The sequence below is a fragment of the Watersipora subatra genome, chromosome 3 (assembly GCF_963576615.1).
Source record: "Watersipora subatra chromosome 3, tzWatSuba1.1, whole genome shotgun sequence".
Classification (NCBI taxonomy): Eukaryota; Metazoa; Bryozoa; class Gymnolaemata; order Cheilostomatida; family Watersiporidae; genus Watersipora; species Watersipora subatra.
Window position 1 is genome coordinate 43307820 of NC_088710.1, and position 18874 is coordinate 43326693.

Sequence of the window (18874 nt, forward strand, 5' to 3'; positions counted from 1 at the left end):
TATTTATCCTTTTGTAATTTTTGTGTGAGATGTTTTCAAAGACTCGCACTCAGGATTCAGGCAATTAAAATTGTAGATATTAAGGAAAAGACATGTAATGGGAGTTGTTTACTTTTAGTGTTTAAGAGGATTAACTTTTGAGTAGCAAAAGGTCATAATTACCTTTCAAACCTTTACTAATCAGCAAACTATTTTTTTTTGTAGAATGCGATTGAAAAATACAGTAGGCCTCCCTAAAAAATACAGTCGGCCTCCCTAAAAAATACAGTAGGCCTCCCTAAAAATACAGCAGGCCTCCCTAAAAATGCAGCAGGCCTCCCTAAAAAATACAGTAGGCCTCCCTAAAAAATACAGTAGGCCTCCCTAAAAAATACAGTAGGCCTCCCTAAAAAATACAGTAGGCCTCCCTAAAAAATACAGTAGGCCTCCCTAAAAATACAGTAGGCCTCCCTAAAAAATACAGAGCTGACTTGGATAGAAAAAGTCTTCTACACTAACTTTTATTAAAGCCTCTGTTATACCGAGGGGCAGAAGAAAACTCAATTTTAGGTGAAAACTATTTATTGAAAGTAATGTAAACTTGCTTGCTGCCTATTTAAAAAATAGTGAGATTCACATGAGCCTTAATAAATACTGGTTCTCAATACCAGTGAAACCATCCATATTGAGCTGTTACCATTTTCATACAATTTGGCTTTTCTTTATATGATGTTTATGTTAGTAATATTATGGCAGCGATCGTCAAATTTGACTAACTCACTGAAAAAGCTCAAGTGATTGGAGATTAGAAATTCATCTCATTTCAAAGATCACGCAATTATATACAAAGAGAAAAGCATAACATTGCTTTATTGGACTTGTGCTTGTCAGATAAAAAGGGTAATTCCCACATTTTGTGAATTCAAAACACTAGTTTTCCCTCAATGCAGACAAAATATGAAAGGTTACCAGATGCATTTTCATGAGAATATATTCTTTTCTGGGTGTCATGCTAAATACAATAGAGTTCTGTTTAATTTTATAGCATTGAACAAATTGCTTACATTACTCACTAGCATTACAATTTAGTTATTTGATACTTTTATGAAATACTAAAATTGCTTTGAAAATATATTGTTGTACATATTGAAACAGTTTTGTATTAACAGTTTTGATAGATTTCACCAAATATAACTCTTCATAGCGCATGATAGTTGCTTAACTGCATTAAATTGTCGGAGAATTGTTAGCATAAGAAGATACAATATGACAACTTACAGCTTTTGAGCACATATCTGTAACTTATCACAAATAAATGTTTATTCTCCAAACAAATCGCAAATTTTTGATTGCATTAGTAAGAAATTAATGTGCATGCATTACACTTTCACCTGGTAACAGGAGCTTCAGCTGCGTACTTGCGCTTTATAATTCACAAAGAGGACAATTTTCACAGCCTTATAAAATAAAACTTTTTATTCGCAGTTAATCCAGTAATATTTGCATTTAAAATACCCTTTAAATGCTGTCATTAGAGTCTAGAGACACCAATATTAACCTAAGTTTGCACTAGCGAGCATCTACTACTATATGGTAAGAATTAGGTAAGCGTCGAGGCAGGAGGTTTCATTCCAAATAAGTAATATGAGTTAATTTAATAAGAGTACGTTTTCAACTGCACCCAATCCTTGAATGGCTAACTGCATGTGGGTAAACCATAAATTTATTGATGATGAAAGAATTATGCAATTCGTCACAACATTTTAATATTTGTATATAGTAGTTCTAGCCAGTAGTTATACTACTTTCTTATATCAGGATTCATGGTCTTGCATATAGGCATGTCTAAAATAGTTGTCATTCATTTACTATGGTCCATACAGCGATAGTGTGGCAACACCTCAGTGTGTGCCAGTGCTGAAGGGATAGTGTAGGAACACCTCAGTGTGTGCCAGTGCTGAAGCCAAACCGAGGCTAAGCCGACTGGCCAGCTGTATTGAAACTGAGTAATAGAAACCCCGACTCTCCTTGCAAGCCTGCCAACTCTTAGTTTTTGATGGATTGCTGCAATGACCAAATTGCATTACAAAGCACTACTTCCACTAAGCTATGCTGCCGACAGACATCACACGTATATATAAACTCTTTATTTATCTTAGATCAAACTGTTTTACCAAAAATGGTAACATTAATATTTATACTTCCAAAGTAGAAGTGAGTTTGGTCTCCTTGAGAACGTAGAACTACTCAATTTGCTATGACTGCTTGTCACAACTGAACAAGTTTTGACAAGATCAAGTTTGTACTGCGGTTTGACTATTTTCATGCATTTGTGGTCTTTGAATAAAAAATTACTTTTGAAATAATTGCCTGATTGAACCTTTGTAAAATCTGCATAGTTTTTCAAGTATTTAATTTGAATATTAAATATTTAAATGTTAACAAGTTGATTATTCAAGTTGCCACGCAGGCCAAGATGATGAGAGCCAAGGAATGAGGAGCAAGCAAACTCTGGCTACATGAACTACAAGGTATACCTGGAGTACATTGGCGATTGAGAACCCCAAACTCGCCATTCATCGCCATCTGATTTTCGAGTATTTGCGTTCGGTGCAACATCTCTCGCACTTTGGTGCAAAGCTCCTCTATTTTTTTGCCAAGTTCCTAAAAAAAACAAGCGTACAATTTATCATTATCATTATAGTAACATTCACTTAAAATGACAAAGAAATGTAAGCTTACGGTATTTTATCAAAGCTTGCTCATGACTGTATATATGGCTAGATTTAATTAACATAGATGAAAGTGGCTACACCGATTTTAAGGAAACATGAGATTTTTAGAGTGATTAAAAAATGGGTTGTTAAATGCAGCTGATGTTATTCACTTCAAATATAGCATACATGATCTTGGCCTAAATTTTAGCCAATCATTGAATGCTTGACTTGACGTTAAGGCTATGTGTAAATCTAAAAATTATCTGCCATCAGGTGTTGACTAGCTTCTGCATTGAACATAAACTAGATGTAAAAAGAGCAAAGCAAATACTGTCTACAAATAAGTTCCTACTTGAATATAATAAGTACTTGTGTTTTAGTGAACAATGTTAAGTTTGATAAAACTATAGCCACATTATTTATTTGAAATAGGAAAATGTCTTATTAGAAAGGCCACTATTTTATATCCATAAGTTATTTTTTGATTCTAGCAAAAGCACTGTAAATTTCCACTAGATTTCACTTTTAAGAGCAATAATCTTGAAAAATAAACTAGCTCAAAAAATACAAATTAACTTATTGCAAGCTTTAAAAGAGGTTTAACATTAAAACAAAAGATGTAATGTATAAACTTTAATTGCACAAATTCAAATTTTTTATATAGCGAGCCTTACAGCATTTTCAATGCAAAGTTGATACACGTTCATTTTACCTCTCATAGTTTGAGATTTAGCTAGCGTATGTTTTAGTTTTCTGTGGTAAAAATGATTGATTCTATAGATAGTATTAGTTTAATAGAGTACCATGAGTTGCATTCAAATTTGAAAGTTTCACCTTTAACCAGAGCTTAAATATTCACTAAATAAATTTTCGATTGTCTCTCTCATGCAAATGCGTAAAGCGTAGCGCAAAGCATAAAACTTGCCTCCAAGGTGATAGACTCCGTGCTTCTATTGCCACAATCGCTTCTCATATCACGAGACATACTTGGCAGAATTTAAGGTAGATGAAGAAGAGCTGCAAGTTATAACAGTCGACCAAAAATATGTAGACGTGCAGCACTACAATAGTCAAAACAGATAAAAACACCTACCTATGTGAGCTCCTCACCAGTTGTAACAAGAAAGACAGACAACCTGTACGAAGTCGAGCTTATTGTTCACTATAGCACAAAGCTTCAAGCTATGAAGCTACTTAGTATGGTAAATTGCAATGTAAAGCAATAAAGCTAAAAGCAATGCCTTCGCAACTTTCACAGAGTACTCAATAACATACAAAGAGAAAAATGTTGCCTCTTCTCATAACTTTGCTTTAATGAACTGTTGTTGGTCAAGAAAATATCACAGTGCAATAGCATATATCTGTTCTATAAGTATTTTTAAAGTCTTTAAGTCAAAATCATGAAATAGATAGAAGCACAACAGCTGGAATGGCTTTATTGTGGCCTTGTAAATGAAAAGTCTACTTTACAGCTGTATGTACGTGTTTGAGCGCATAGGCTAGGTATGACATGGCATTTCAAGGGGTTAAATGGTTTTAACACTAATACATATAAATAATTCTCATTCAAGTCCTAGAGCGAAGAATTTGTCATTGGTTGCCAAGCTTCAGTGGTGTGGAAAGTAGCCCGTCTTGACAAACTGTTGTTTTGGCAGAGTTGTAACCCATCGAGCAGAGCGAGCAAAACAACAGCTTGTCACAATACGTACTGCACCTGATGCATCAACTGCACCTAAAGAGAATTGTTCTTTTCTGTCTATGCGACTTGGCTACGATGTTATGTCGGTCGCTCTATTGGTAATCATAACGGATTTAGCTCGAAAATTTATGTAGAAAAAAAATCAGATAAAAATGTTAACATAAGCATATCTTTAAACTGCAACTGAAGTTGCAAAAAGTCATACTGCAATGACCTGATCTGGCTAATGTTGAGATTCTGTAGCAGAAGCCATGGTAACTGAATTTTGGCATCCATATAACTCATCTATTTATAATCTAATTAACTGGAAACAATGAATGAGCCAGCAATGAAACTGAATTTACTTTAGAACAAATAAAACTGACTGATACAAAAATACAAATAAAACTGACTGAGCGCATAATTAGCAACATGTTTAGTCACTGTTGTTGCCTAAGTTCTTAAGTGCTACTAAAGTTTACCACAGATACTGGTCTCTGGTTAAACTTTTTTATCTTATTTTTTTACAACATAAATTTTTGGGCTAAATCGGTTATGATTACCAATGGTGCGACCGACATAACATCGCAACTTTGCCGCATAGACAGAAGAGAACAACTCCCTTTCAGCGCAGCTGATGCATCAGGTGTAGTGCGCATTGTGACAAGCCGTTGGTTTGCTCGCTCTGCTCAACGGGATACAACTCTGCCAAAACAACAGTTTGTCAAGACAGGCTATGTGGAAAGGAGAGTACAGACACAGGTCAACTAAGATGGTGGTGTGGTGTGGAGAGGAGAGTACAGACACTGCCTTATTAAAATGGCTGAACAGAATTAACAGCAGACTGAGCCACACCTGTAGTGGCATCTTCAGAGGAAACACACTCTATAGCAGTTATAACACTCACCTGGTCTTCAAACAATATTATTTATATGTTCTATGCAAGCATTTGTAATTCAGACATTTGCGCAACTACTTTCAACAGATCTGAATTTGGTACAGACTTACGTTTAAAGGTGTTGTATAATTACAGCTAATTACAGATGACTGTTTTCTGTATGTGCAAATAACTCAATTTTCTGCATAATTTGTTTTTAGATTACAATAACCCAGTTCTGTAGTAGTTGTTGTATGTCAGCATTGTAGAATGAAATTTTTTGTAGCTTATGCTTTGTGTTATGATTAATCAGGGGGAAAGTGCCTTGTCAAGGACACAATCACTTTTTTATTAAACTAGCAGGTTCCTTGACACAAAATTAATTGAATTCTCATTAAACTACAAGTGCCTTGGTCACTATGACACCTACATTTAATAGCGATTTGCTAGAATTTAGTCTACTGTGCCAATCATATGCATCAGGTGCTGAGTTATGGATGTCAAGGTTAGATGAGATTAAATAGCTATAAAATGCTGGCAGAACGATAAAAATCAAAACTCAATTCATGTCAAATTAGATAAAAAATGATGGCGCCGATGCATTATAAACAGTTCAGGTTCTTTTAAATATTGAAAGTATGTAATAAACATCTCAAAATCATAAGAAAATGATCAATCACAACCCCAAATAACTTTTTAGAACACTACTTTGCGCTTGGTAAGTTGCTTTAACAATACTGTTTCAAAACAATAACAACAGATGACAAGGTAACTGGTTACAAAATCTTGTCAATCGGCAAGAAGAAAAATGTTGATTTAGGTTGGGTGTAGCCAGGTCTTGCAGAAGAGATTAGATTGGCGAGTCTAGTTCAGTCAACAGAAGCAGTGAGATTTGAGGCATACAATCGATAAACATGAACATAACTACTTCACCAACTCAAGTGAAATAAGAATTTATTACGTTTTAAAGCTGTCCAGGGTTGCGCTGTCCAGGGTTGTGCTGTACAGCTTTAGAATGAATTACGTTTAAAAAATTCCAGTAGCGCTTAAATGCCAGGCAAAACATGATTAGCATAAACTTTCAAAATGCAGCAGATATGAAATTATTCACAGAGACTACCTACCTGAACTACTCATCAGATGTAACCAAACTGTACAGACCTCTACAGAGTAATGTTGTTTATATACAGTAGCACAAAGCCCCAGGCTATAAAAATATTTAGTATGGCAAATTGCGAAGTAAAGCTATAAAGCTAAAAGCTTAAAGCAATGTCTTACTCTGCAGTGTTCATAGATCACTCAATAACATACAAAAAGCAGTGTTGTCTTCTGCTCATAACTTTGCTTTAATGAACTGCTGTTTGTCAGAAAAAGGGTAATTCCCATATTTTTTGATTGAAAAAATCCCTAGTTTTCATTCTATGCAGACAAAGTATGTAAGATCGTCAGATGCATTTTCCATGAGTATATATTTTATTCTTGGTATCATGCTAAATACAGTAGATTCCTGTTCTATTTTATAGCACTGCATAAATTACTCACTAGCATTACAAATTACTAGTTTGATACTTTTATGAAACAGTGAAAATGCTTTGAAAAAAACCTATTGCACATGTTGAAACAGTTTTGCCTTAACAGTTTTGATAAGTTCCAACAAACACAACTGCACGATAATAATGGTACATAGTAGTTGCCTTTAGCTGTCCTTGTAGTGTACTAATATCTTCAACAGGAAAGATTGTTCTTATGCTAGTCTCTTGAATTATAGCTTCAAATAGCTGAGATACAACTATTAATTTAGTTTCTCATGATTAATTCATGAACTTTTACTATAATAAGACCCATGTCTGTTTGTCTGTTCATAGCCACGCTTAGAGAACTAGGAAAAAGGAATGCACCGCAAAGGATTCGAAGCCAGATATTCGGACTACTGGTCAAAAGGGCTACCATCCGCACCACTCAACCATCTTAATGCGTTATAGAATAATTGTGGACATCATACTCATGACGATCTTTCATGATGCTGACGGACTGACAGCTTACAAATATACATGTATATATAATAGAGAAAACTATTTTTAGTTTTGGGAATATGCAAATAAGTTTTAAAAACTTTTTCTGCAGCATGGTAAGTAAAAACGCCTAAAACGAATAATATCTTAACAGCATAATGTTCATAATAATGAACCAATCGGCATTAAAGATTGGCAGGTATAATGGGTATGATGTGCACAATTATTCCATAGTATGGTCAGCTCGATAGCGTAGTAAACAGATTTGGAGTTTCTATGTTGAATTCCAGAGCAGAGCGGATTTTTCATTCCTATAACTTAATGGCCATAACTGACCACATGAATGACAGACAAACACTGGGATTTATACATATATATATATATATATAAATATATATGTATAAATGGCCATAAATATATACATGTATATATTTATTTATATATATATATACAGATATGTATATAAAATGAATCAGTGTGACAATGTAGGCAATTTACTAGATCTTACTTACCATAGTAGCACACCTTAGGGGCTTGACACAAATAAGTGTTGTTAACTCTGAACTAAGCGGGAGTGTTTTAACTCTGAACTAAGCGGGAGTGTTGTTAATTCTGAACTAAGTGAGAGTGTTGTTAACTGTGAACTAAGTAGGAGTGTTGTTAACTGTGAACTAAGGGGGAGTACTGTTATTCCTCTCTGGTTGGAAACCCCTGATTTAGGATTTGCCTTACGATACTCAGTTTTGACCTACTTTTGATACGGCTGTTTGCTAGCGTCGCTTGTGCTTTAGCCAACCATATGTTTGTGATGTGACTCATCACGTATTATGATTATCATTTGGCTTTCTGTTCTCTACGTGGGTGGTGACAGTAAAGTTTGCTTAGCTAAAAACTAGTTATCAAACATTATCAATAATGCTATAGGTAGATGATTTCAAAATAAACTATCGCTGCTCCAAAAGTAACTTTTGCAAAGGTACAATCACTGTGAACTGTGTTAAGTTGCAGGTTCAGTGAAAAAATATCGTTTTATTTTGAGTTCATTTTATTTTCTTTGCGTTGTTCTGGTTTCAATTGAAGTCGCATAGTATAAATACTTTTTTGGTAATTATACGTGGCAGCTATTTGCATGTACACTTAACCCTACACCTGGGGATTTGTTCATATAACAAAAATGAATAGAACACCAGGCTGGTAGGTACAACAGATCGGGGAGTCAGTCTGCCTTTAGTCCTCCACGCCACTGATAACTCTCCATTACAATGTGCTGACTGCTGGTGATATAAAAGCTTGTTACATCATTTTCAAGCAGTATTCATGATATGTTCCAACTAGAGCAGGTCATTCAAGATGGATGAAATCAAATCTAAAGTCGTTGTTGCACTGGGAGATGAATGACCTGGTCAATCTTTACCACAATAACAGTCCGTAGCCACAGTTAGTTACGGAAAAAGATTCCTTTGATAAGTATTTAACTTGCGACAGTTGGCTTAGCAGCCCCGCATGCTTATACATGGGCTAATCATCCACCTTCTGGCGTATTAGAATAGTTGTGCACATACTTCTCTCTGTGCTTTATCAGTGCATGATCTCCTACTGTACATGAAACCATCATGGTACTAGTATCATATAATAGTAGACTTGTACGTGAAATCATCATGATATTAGCATCATATAATAGTAGACTTGTACATGAAACCATCATAGTACTGGTATCATAAAATAGTAGACTTGTACGTGAAACCATCATGGTACTAGTATCATATAATAGTAGAATTGTACATGAAACCATCATGGTACTAGTATCATATAATAGTAGAATTGTACATGAAACCATCATGGTACTAGTATCATATAATAGTAGACTTGTACATGAAACCATCATGATACTGGCATCATATAATAGTAGACTTGTACATGAAACCATCATGGTACTAGTTTCATATAATAGTAGAATTGTACATGAAACCATCATGGTACTAGTATCATATAATAGTAGAATTGTACATGAAACCATCATGGTACTAGTATCATATAATAGTAGACTTGTACATGAAACCATCATGATACTGGCATCATATAATAGTAGACTTGTACATGAAACCATCATGGTACTAGTTTCATATAATAGTAGACTTGTACATGAAACCATCATGATACTGGCATCATATAATAGTAGAATTGTACATGAAACCATCATGGTACTAGTATCATATAATAGTAGAATTGTACATGAAACCATCATGGTACTAGTATCATATAATAGTAGAATTGTACATGAAACCATCATGATACTGGCATCATATAATAGTAGACTTGTACATGAAACCATCATGGTACTAGTTTCATATAATAGTAGACTTGTACATGAAACCATCATGGTACTAGTTTCATATAATAGTAGACTTGTACATGAAACCATCATGATACTGGCATCATATAATAGTAGACTTGTACATGAAACCATCATAGTACTGGTATCATATAATAGTAGACTTGTACATGAAACCATCATGGTACTAGTATCATATAATAGTAGACTTGTATGTGAAACCATCATGGTACTAGTATCATATAATAGCAGAATTGTACATGAAACCATCATGGTACTAGTATCATATAATAGCAGAATTGTACATGAAACCATCATGGTACTAGTATCATATAATAGTAGACTTGTACATGAAACCGTCATGGTACTAGTATCATATAATAGTAGAATTGTACATGAAACCATCATGGTACTAGTATCATATAATAGTAGAATTGTACATGAAACCATCATGGTACTAGTATCATATAATAGTAGAATTGTACATGAAACCATCATGATACTGGCATCATATAATAGTAGACTTGTACATGAAACCATCATGATACTGGCATCATATAATAGTAGACTTGTACATGAAACCATCATGATACTGGCATCATATAATAGTAGACTTGTATACATGAAACCATCATGATACTGGCATCATATAATAGTAGACTTGTAAGAGCTGTGCTGACACTCAAAGTTTATTAAAAATACTTGTAATTAAAATTGCACCTATTTGGTAGAGCTAGCACAAATCACTTCCGAATAAAAAATGAAGAACATCGTTATCAGAGTTACGTTTATTTAAACAAAAATATTAGGTAATAAATTAAGAAATATATCTAAATAGAAATAAATTTTCAATGAGAAGCCATCGAGCCAAAAAGAGACAACAGCACCAAACCTGGAGGAAAAACAACACATTCATAGAGATGCAAATAAAATAGTGCCTTTATATTATATGTAGAATATTTCTAGCTCTGTCTGTTCAGTGGTATCATTCAAAGTTTATCTCCTTATCTGTTATAGGCTGGTAGTCGTACTCACCCCTCCCATTCAGACGCAAGTAGTACTAAAATACACACAAATAGCCATGATGCTTACTAAGAACACACTATTATGTAACTTTTGTCAGAGTTATGCATTATCTTAATAATGATGGGAATATAATTTAATTACCAGCTACCAGAGAGCTCTTATGAAGATTTATGCAGTTGCATAGCGAAATCTTTGCAAAAAATTGCAATGAAAGCATGACATGTGATATGTCTGTCTGTCGTGTTACTTTTAAGAGTTTTTTCAATTTGAATGTGAACAAAATCCAATATTAAATAGCTAGGATGATGAAAAGTCTGACTTGACTCCCAAAATAATTTGAGAAAGCAAAAAATGTAACAACAGCAAAAGAGAACAAAAGATGATAGGTTTCTGATCACGTTTCTTACGAGTTATCTACATGAAATAGATGACGTCGCCATAGGGGCCAACACAGTTGGTTCAACTAGTGATTCACTGTTTATTAAAGCCATAACATTTTCCAGTGTAAGACTGTTATTCTAGATACCCAAAAGACACCAATATTCTACATCATTAAAGGCCAGCAATGACTGGTTATAAAATGAGGAGATGTATAAACGCTCAACGGTTGAGCTTAGAACTGAGAGAGTGTGGCAAGGTTATGTCAGGTGAAATCAAAGTCAGAAGGGGCATATGAGGCATAAAGCCCGATATGTTCCCATATCGATTGCGAGATCTCAGCGGAAATCTTTCGCAGCAAAACGTTTGCGACACTAGGCCGCTTCTGTTCACATAAAGCTGCAAAGCTAACAACCGTATAAAAAATGTTCGCTCGCCATGCCGGTTCGATAATGGTTACCTTCACCTGTACAGTGCATTTCGAGAAGGTTTGGCTTGTGACTCTTTGCGAATTTTGAACAGCGCTAAAATTTTGCGTTCACTGCTGGCAACTACCAGTGGTACTTGGCGGTACTTGGCGGTACTTGGCGGTACTCGGCGTGTAGCCTGCTGATAGCCTGCGGTGCCAACGCCGGTGCGTTGTGGCATATATGGGAACCAGGCTTTAGGGTTAGTACGTGGAGTGTAGGTGACAAGATGGGGGGCCACACTTTAGGGCTCAATGCTATAGTTTTTTTTAGATTGAACTTCATGATGGTATAGGGCAATGTAACCACAGGAAGTTTAGTGATAGTAGATAAGATCATACGGGCAAACAAATCAGAACAGCTGCGGAGTGAGAACTTTATAAATAGTTTATTTTTAGGCTATGACAACTGAATAGTTACTTTATAGCGTTTGGTTTATGTTAAAAATGTCTTCGCGAATCTTTTCACCCCTTTTCCATACAGTAATTACCATGGTTGTCACGCACCACTGAAATGGCATGCAGAAGATAACTCCAACTTTATGGATACCCAAAGGAATAAACTAATGCTTATGGAGCAGCTCATTCATTGATACAGTCACTCAGTACTTTGTATTGCGCACCTCTGACAGAACATGTAGAGAATCCGAAGGTGCCCTTAATAAATAAAAATATGCTCCCGTTAAGCTATAGAGCTACTACCTCATGATATGTGAGAAGTGATTTCCTATGAGATACGGTAAACAGGGAGATACCAGTCTCCTTGCAGTACTTGTACATGGCTCCCTCTACATCCATACTAACTGCACTTGTACACTCATCAAGGATGGCAAACTGCGGCTTGTGGTAGAACAACCTAGCCATCTGGAAAAAATTAAACTTGAGGCTTATTCCAGGCTATCAAAGAGCCCAGCAGGATTCTTAGCGTTGAGAAAAAACAACTTCTATATACACAAACCAAAGTGTGGCCAACTGTAAATGTAATAAAAAGTGATATACATATAGCTTACCACTAGATGGGGTTTTACTACGACACTGTATAATATATTATGTAAAAATATAGACTATTGATTATGATATAAGTAATAAGAATTTTTTTGCATAATAGATACTTCAATATGCTGAACACTTGAAATCTGCACAAATTGCGCTAGTGTCCTTCTCAAAAGCATCTAACATGGATGAGATTGATTCCTCATCTTTTATGTGAGTCATTCGTTACGCCATTAGCCTTGAAAAACATGTTTTGCTACAGCAGTTTTTTCTTTGAGCATCTATGATGAAGAGTCAGAGTAGGGAGTTGAGAGTGATAGTTTCCCAGTCTAAAGTACCCGCTCAAGTCTTCAAAAACCATTATCAGGTTACACAACAGAAAAACCAATAAAATGATAGGATTTGTGCAGAAATGAGACAACGATTTTTGGGAGTACCAAAAATTTTCTAAGTGTTTTTTTGAAAACAGAGTCAACAGAAGGCTTCAACCAGTTACAGAAGAATAATTATTCTATATGACAACCACTGAAATGACGTTATTTACTTTTAAGAGTAGAAAAAATTAAATGGTGAAAATTAAAAAAATATCCTGGTAAAAATTACAAAGTGTGATGCATGCACTGGCCTTACTAAGAACATCATAAGTGAAGAACAGATGAGGAGAATCCTCAGTGATACAGAAAGGACTTATTACTAAGAGGAAAACACCAAGAAACTCACAAGCAAGTCTATACCTACTGAGAGCATAAACCAAGTTGAGACACATGAATTCGAGTCATATACATGTAGATGTAAAATGCATCGAGTCAACAGGAAATAAAGACTCACAGCAATTCTCTGCTTCTCTCCTCCGCTCAGCACGTCCATCCAGTCCTGGACGCTATCCCATCCTCCTTCTCTCTCTAGAATGTTCTCCAGTTGCACTTTGTTTAGGTAGGTGACTAGCTGTGAGTCTGAAATCCTTTTTCTCCTCATGTCATCCTTTGTGTCTGGGTATATGACCTGGTCTCTGAGTGTGCCCAGTGTCATATATGGTCTCTGAAGAATGATGAAATCATATGCAACTCCTTTAATGTACTACTACATACTCTCATACTAGAGCTCTCAGCAGTCTCGCCACTGTGAGGGATCAACATGAATAATAAGTATGTGCATAGTTAATACTCTTGCTACCAAATTCATTTCTTTATTGAGACTGAATTAAGTATTCGTTTATGTGCAACTACAATGAGGTAAGTCAGTGATGAAGTGGTTAAAGGGCCAGACGGTAAATCAGAGTACATGACTTCAATTCCCATGCGTGGCAATTTTATTCCTAACACTCTTAACGTGACTTTGGCAGACGAATGGACATTGCTCTTATTATAGTAAGAAGATGGCCTGGCGTTGCATGGGCATTAAAAACAGCATATCAACAGTGGAAGTTAATGTAGTTGCCATCGGCTAATTTGAGTAAGCAAGTATCCGTGCTGCTAAACTTACTAATAAGAGCTGTAAGAGCAAGCTTTAGTGACGTGACTCGTAACACAGAGTTGGTATGTGTATTTTAATTCACATAATGATTCACATCCCCATAACCATTGCATCCCGCGTAGCTTAATGGGTTGGCTTGCTTCCTTGTAAACGAAGGGTTCCGAGATAAAATCTGCATTACGGATTTGCATTGCTAGATTTTCATCGCTACAGCTGGACAGAGACTAAACGATGACAAACTTTGAGATTAACATATATAGAAGCACACATATAGGTATGTATATATATATATATATATATATATATATATATATATATATATATATATATATATATTTAGCGTAATAAAGATTGAGCCATGTAAATCTGTAACACACAGTTTATCCTGTACAGTTTTTGCAACAAGCAGAAGAACCTATACAGTCATTGTATGAACAGCCAATAAACAATAATACAATTAGGATACATTATTAGAAGCACTCTTTGTGCATATGTATCAACCAGACTTCATAATGTTATGAATCCGAAGTTAATTAATATGTAGACTTGGCATTTAATTCAAAGGTTGAAAGATCTCGTAAACATGATCATCTATTCTATGTAAAACTATGGCCATGGTTACCAAGTCTATGCATACGTTCACTTGCGAAGGTTAGAAGTTTGCTTAGTGATAGTTGATTTCCCTTTTGATAATTTGACCTGAACTGTATTAGGACAGAACACTATCCTAATATGTAAACACCTACCTGTGGAACATAAAACAGCTTTCCCTTATCAGGTTTGGTGAGAGTACCTCCATACAAGGGCCACAGCTATAAACATAATTACAATGAGTAACTTTAAGGATATATGTTATCATATATGTCACAACATGGTTGAAATAATCCAATGACATGAAACTAACCAATAAGATGAGACTAGCCAATGAGACTAGCCAATGACAATAGCCAATAAGACTAGCCAATGAGACTAGCCAATGAGACTAGCCAATGAGACTAGCCAATGACACTAGCCAATGAGACTAGCCAATGAGACTAGCCAATGAGATGATAATAAGCAGCTAATCAATAAAATAAAATTACGAATTTCTAATGTCTGTCTGGTCATAGAACCTGCAGCTGTTGCATGAATTATGGAGAAATCACATCAGGCCATTAATAATAGGTAAGATACTGAGGAGCTCTAATAGTAAAGTTCGGTCTGAATTATTTGAAGCTCATTTCTATGAATCTAAATGGGAAAAACTAACTTTCTGAAAAATGTACAAAACTTAAGCTCGTTAATAATTGATTCAGTGTTCACACCGTACAAAGTAGAAAAAAACTTCTTTAAAAAATGACATTTAAAAATTCAAAGACACGTATGTTAAACTTTGAAATGCCAACATTAATAATACTAAGATTCTCAAATACGTTTCCAAAGTAGCATTTAAAACAAAATTTCAGAATACCTAATGACATTTGACTAGCAAAAAGTTTTACAACTCCTTTCAGCATACAGTATGATAACAGACAAAAATCAGACAACTCCTTTTCACTAGCATTTGCACTGATAGGCAAACCGGCATGACATAGCGTGCCAGGACAAGATCATCATGGGAGGTTTCATTGGTCTATTTACAAAACCCAAAAGCTAACATCTGTGACCGGCCTATGTAGAGTATAACATATATATGAAAATAATTGACTCTTCTCCATATGTTGCTTCAGAGCTAAAATCATTTTAATATAATAACTTCTCTTACCAGCTTGCTGACGCAGTCTACTGTAGATCCCCAGCAGATGTGTCTAGAGTCTGACAATATATGAATTGTCAGCTAATGTAATCTGAACCAAACTGCGCATGTATTGTAGCCTAAATAAAAACAATGCCCCATTCATATTATCATGAATACGATGAGTCTTACCTCCCCAAGAACTCTGAACAATGAAGATTTTCCGCAACCATTTGGACCACACACGAGGACATTCACTCCGGACTTGACTTCAAAGGTCATCTCATCCGCAAGCACATCACCATTGGGTGTCACAAGAGGCACCTGATCAAACCTGTCAAAAAATCATAATCTAAAAAGCTTAAACACTAACCCTCAAAAGAGCAACATTAACTCAATTCCTATCAGATAAAACCAGAGTGAAGATTCAGCCTTCCTCTCTAGTAACCAGAGTACAGTTGAGTACCTGATAACATGGTCTTGGTGTCTGACTGTTCCGCTGCCAGGTTTAAGGTTGGCTATTTTAGACTGAGAATCTCTGCTAGAATCTTTAACCATAGTTCTCTGATATCTTCCTCTGTTCAAATCATCCAACACTTGCATCAGTTTAGTTATTCGACCAGTAAACCTTCAAAGTTTGAAATATGTACAACATACAGTACATATAGTCATATCAGGCATGTCAGATTGGCTAGTGCTCTGAAGCCATAGTACAAGTAGGATTTACTGTACCTTGAGGATCGGTTTAAGAAGGTAATAAAATAAAATGTTCCAGTTATACTAATTTTGACAAGCATTACAATAATTGCAGTATTCTAACACAACAACTATTGTAGAGTAATGGAAGAAAAGAGTTCTAACACATTTAACAGAAACATCCAAACAAAATGGTTCATCCAAGTACGTAAGTGTGTACCAAATATTTGCAGTATTAACAGAATAACTTTGTAATATCAATAATCATAAATCAGTAGCTGTCAAATGCAGACTACATCAGAGAATCATATTCGTGTACTCAAATATCCAATCAGACATAAGTGTCCCATAGCAGACATATCCATATCCATATTAGAGCATCGGATCATAGACATGCATATATACACATATATAGACAAGACACATAACACATCATGGCTATGCCCTCACAAAAGGGGCTGATGCATAGAACCTCTCACCCAGCAAGAGTGGTCATATCTCTACCGGCTGATACCAGTAGACCAATAGATTCTGCCATCTTCACTAACATTCTGCCACTCTGGTAATAGTCCTACAGAGACATTGTCAAAGGTTTTATAAACTGTTAGTTTAGCTATTCACTACAAAGAAATATGTCAACAATGATACAAACTGAAAGTGCATGGTCCACAGAAGGTGAAGAAGAGTGCAAAAAAGTCATAGCTCCAATTTTGGAACTCTGACATTGACACTGTAGCGACATACTTAATGTGTTAAAGTTAAACAGAAGCTTACTTCACAAAACTCACCTCAACCTTGCATATGTAAACATATAACTTACTCAATATACCTGTCTAACAGCTGATACACACCTCCATACGAAGCAATATCGATGAATTCAAATATCGAGGATATTCAAGGTCAAGAAAAGGTCGACTCACCATCCAGTGACCCACAAGGGTGGCTACATCTAAAATATAAAATTATTGTATTATATAGGAGCAAGTAAATTAAAGTCTTCAAGCACTCTTACCATATTTATAAGATGGTAGGGCTTGGCTAAACAGTTACTGAGTGTAATTTCTTTAGAACAACTTACGGAGCAAATTCATTATACGTATTTACTAAAATAAAAATTAAGAAACAAAGTCATTATCATATGTTGTATATGTCTTTTTCAGAAAGTAGTATACATAGGCCCCAAAAAAATCATAGGAAATATAAGAAACAACATCAAAACATGACTATGTAACCTGTAAATAGGAGATGTGAGAGGTGAAAACAAAAAAAGACTGACATACACTTAGCTATGATGTTGTCAAAGACTCCTTCTATAAACTTGAACTGTATAAACCTTCTTATATGGTCCCTGAGTGAGCCGAACGCGCTGAAGATAATATGACGCTCCTTACTGTTTCCTTTATAGAAAGCAACCTCCTCACTAAAGACCAATAAAAACAGAGAATAGTTCAACTAATAATGGCCGACTATAAGATGAACTAACCTGTGCTTCTTCCTACACAACTATCAACAATTCTGCTGACTGAACCATCAGAATATTACAAATAATTGGTACACGATCAGCTCAGGATTGACACAGATTGGACACTGCAATCGAAGACAGAATTTTGTCTGTAATGTCCTAAAACGAGGGGTGTATATTTCATACCTGCAAGAGTGAATCCAAAGTTAGCAGCTCTATGTGAGAGCTCTACTTTGTAAAACAGTTTTGTAGATGGCTGGGTGCCAATTGTGTTCATAATCACGATTGTAAAACCTAACGCTGAGTAAGTGAAAGAAGCGGTGAACAATAAGTCTACTACATGTATAAAAACATGCTCAGGCCTATTGACCTGCGATAACTAACATGCGCAATGGAAATAGCTCCGTAGATAATGAAAGAAGGCTAAACGGAGGTGGAAAGACCTAAGAATTGTCTATCTGAGTTTTATAATCAACTCAGCTATATTTAACTAACCAAAGAGAATTACCTATAGTAAGTGGCTCATGGAATAATAGTCGGCGGTTAAAGGTGTCAGCCATAAAAAGTAGCCAATCAATGCTCACCAACTTGGGGATTCCAAAAGGTTTCCTAGGCCTTAGCTATGTGATAATCCATAGTTTCGCACATGCGCATTAAAAGCGACAGAGTATAATAGTTTCGCATTATGTTTCAAAGATTTTCCATATATAAAAAAGGATGGGATGCAAGTTATTGAAGGAAATCTACCTGTTAGTGATGAGCCGAGAGTTTACATATCTAAACTCTCCTTCAAGCTTCTGCTGCTTGGCTGTTAGCCTCGCGAGAGGCTGTCGCATCTTGTTGAGCAGGATTCCGGAGAGCAAAAGGTAGGCGACCAGGGAGGCTGGAGCCTGGCCTCCTATTCGTGATGTCACTTTCATTGCATAGACTATTATGGTGAGAATCGGCTACAACATATAGTAGTGGTAGTACAGCACTGTCCATGTCTGTAGAGCACTGTCTATATGTCTGTAGAGCACTGTCTATACATATGTCTGTAGAGCACTGTCTATACATATGTCTGTAGAGCAC

General features: G+C 35.6%; 1 protein-coding gene across 1 annotated transcript in view; it reads right to left on the bottom strand.

The window, feature by feature from the left end:
• Positions 1-10374: 10374 nt before the first annotated feature.
• The window catches only part of LOC137391812 (ATP-binding cassette sub-family D member 3-like), a 31256-nt gene continuing 22756 nt past the window's right edge, over positions 10375-18874 (bottom strand). Inside the window, exons 7-16 of the mRNA XM_068078346.1 lie at positions 18551-18750; positions 17622-17761; positions 17193-17290; positions 16821-16912; positions 16112-16273; positions 15838-15979; positions 14678-14743; positions 13287-13496; positions 12168-12329; positions 10375-10655 (exon numbers count right to left, since the gene is read on the bottom strand). Coding sequence (XP_067934447.1) covers positions 10581-10655; positions 12168-12329; positions 13287-13496; positions 14678-14743; positions 15838-15979; positions 16112-16273; positions 16821-16912; positions 17193-17290; positions 17622-17761; positions 18551-18750 — 1347 coding nt within the window. The 3' untranslated portion in view covers positions 10375-10580. The remainder of the gene's footprint in view (positions 10656-12167; positions 12330-13286; positions 13497-14677; positions 14744-15837; positions 15980-16111; positions 16274-16820; positions 16913-17192; positions 17291-17621; positions 17762-18550; positions 18751-18874) is intronic.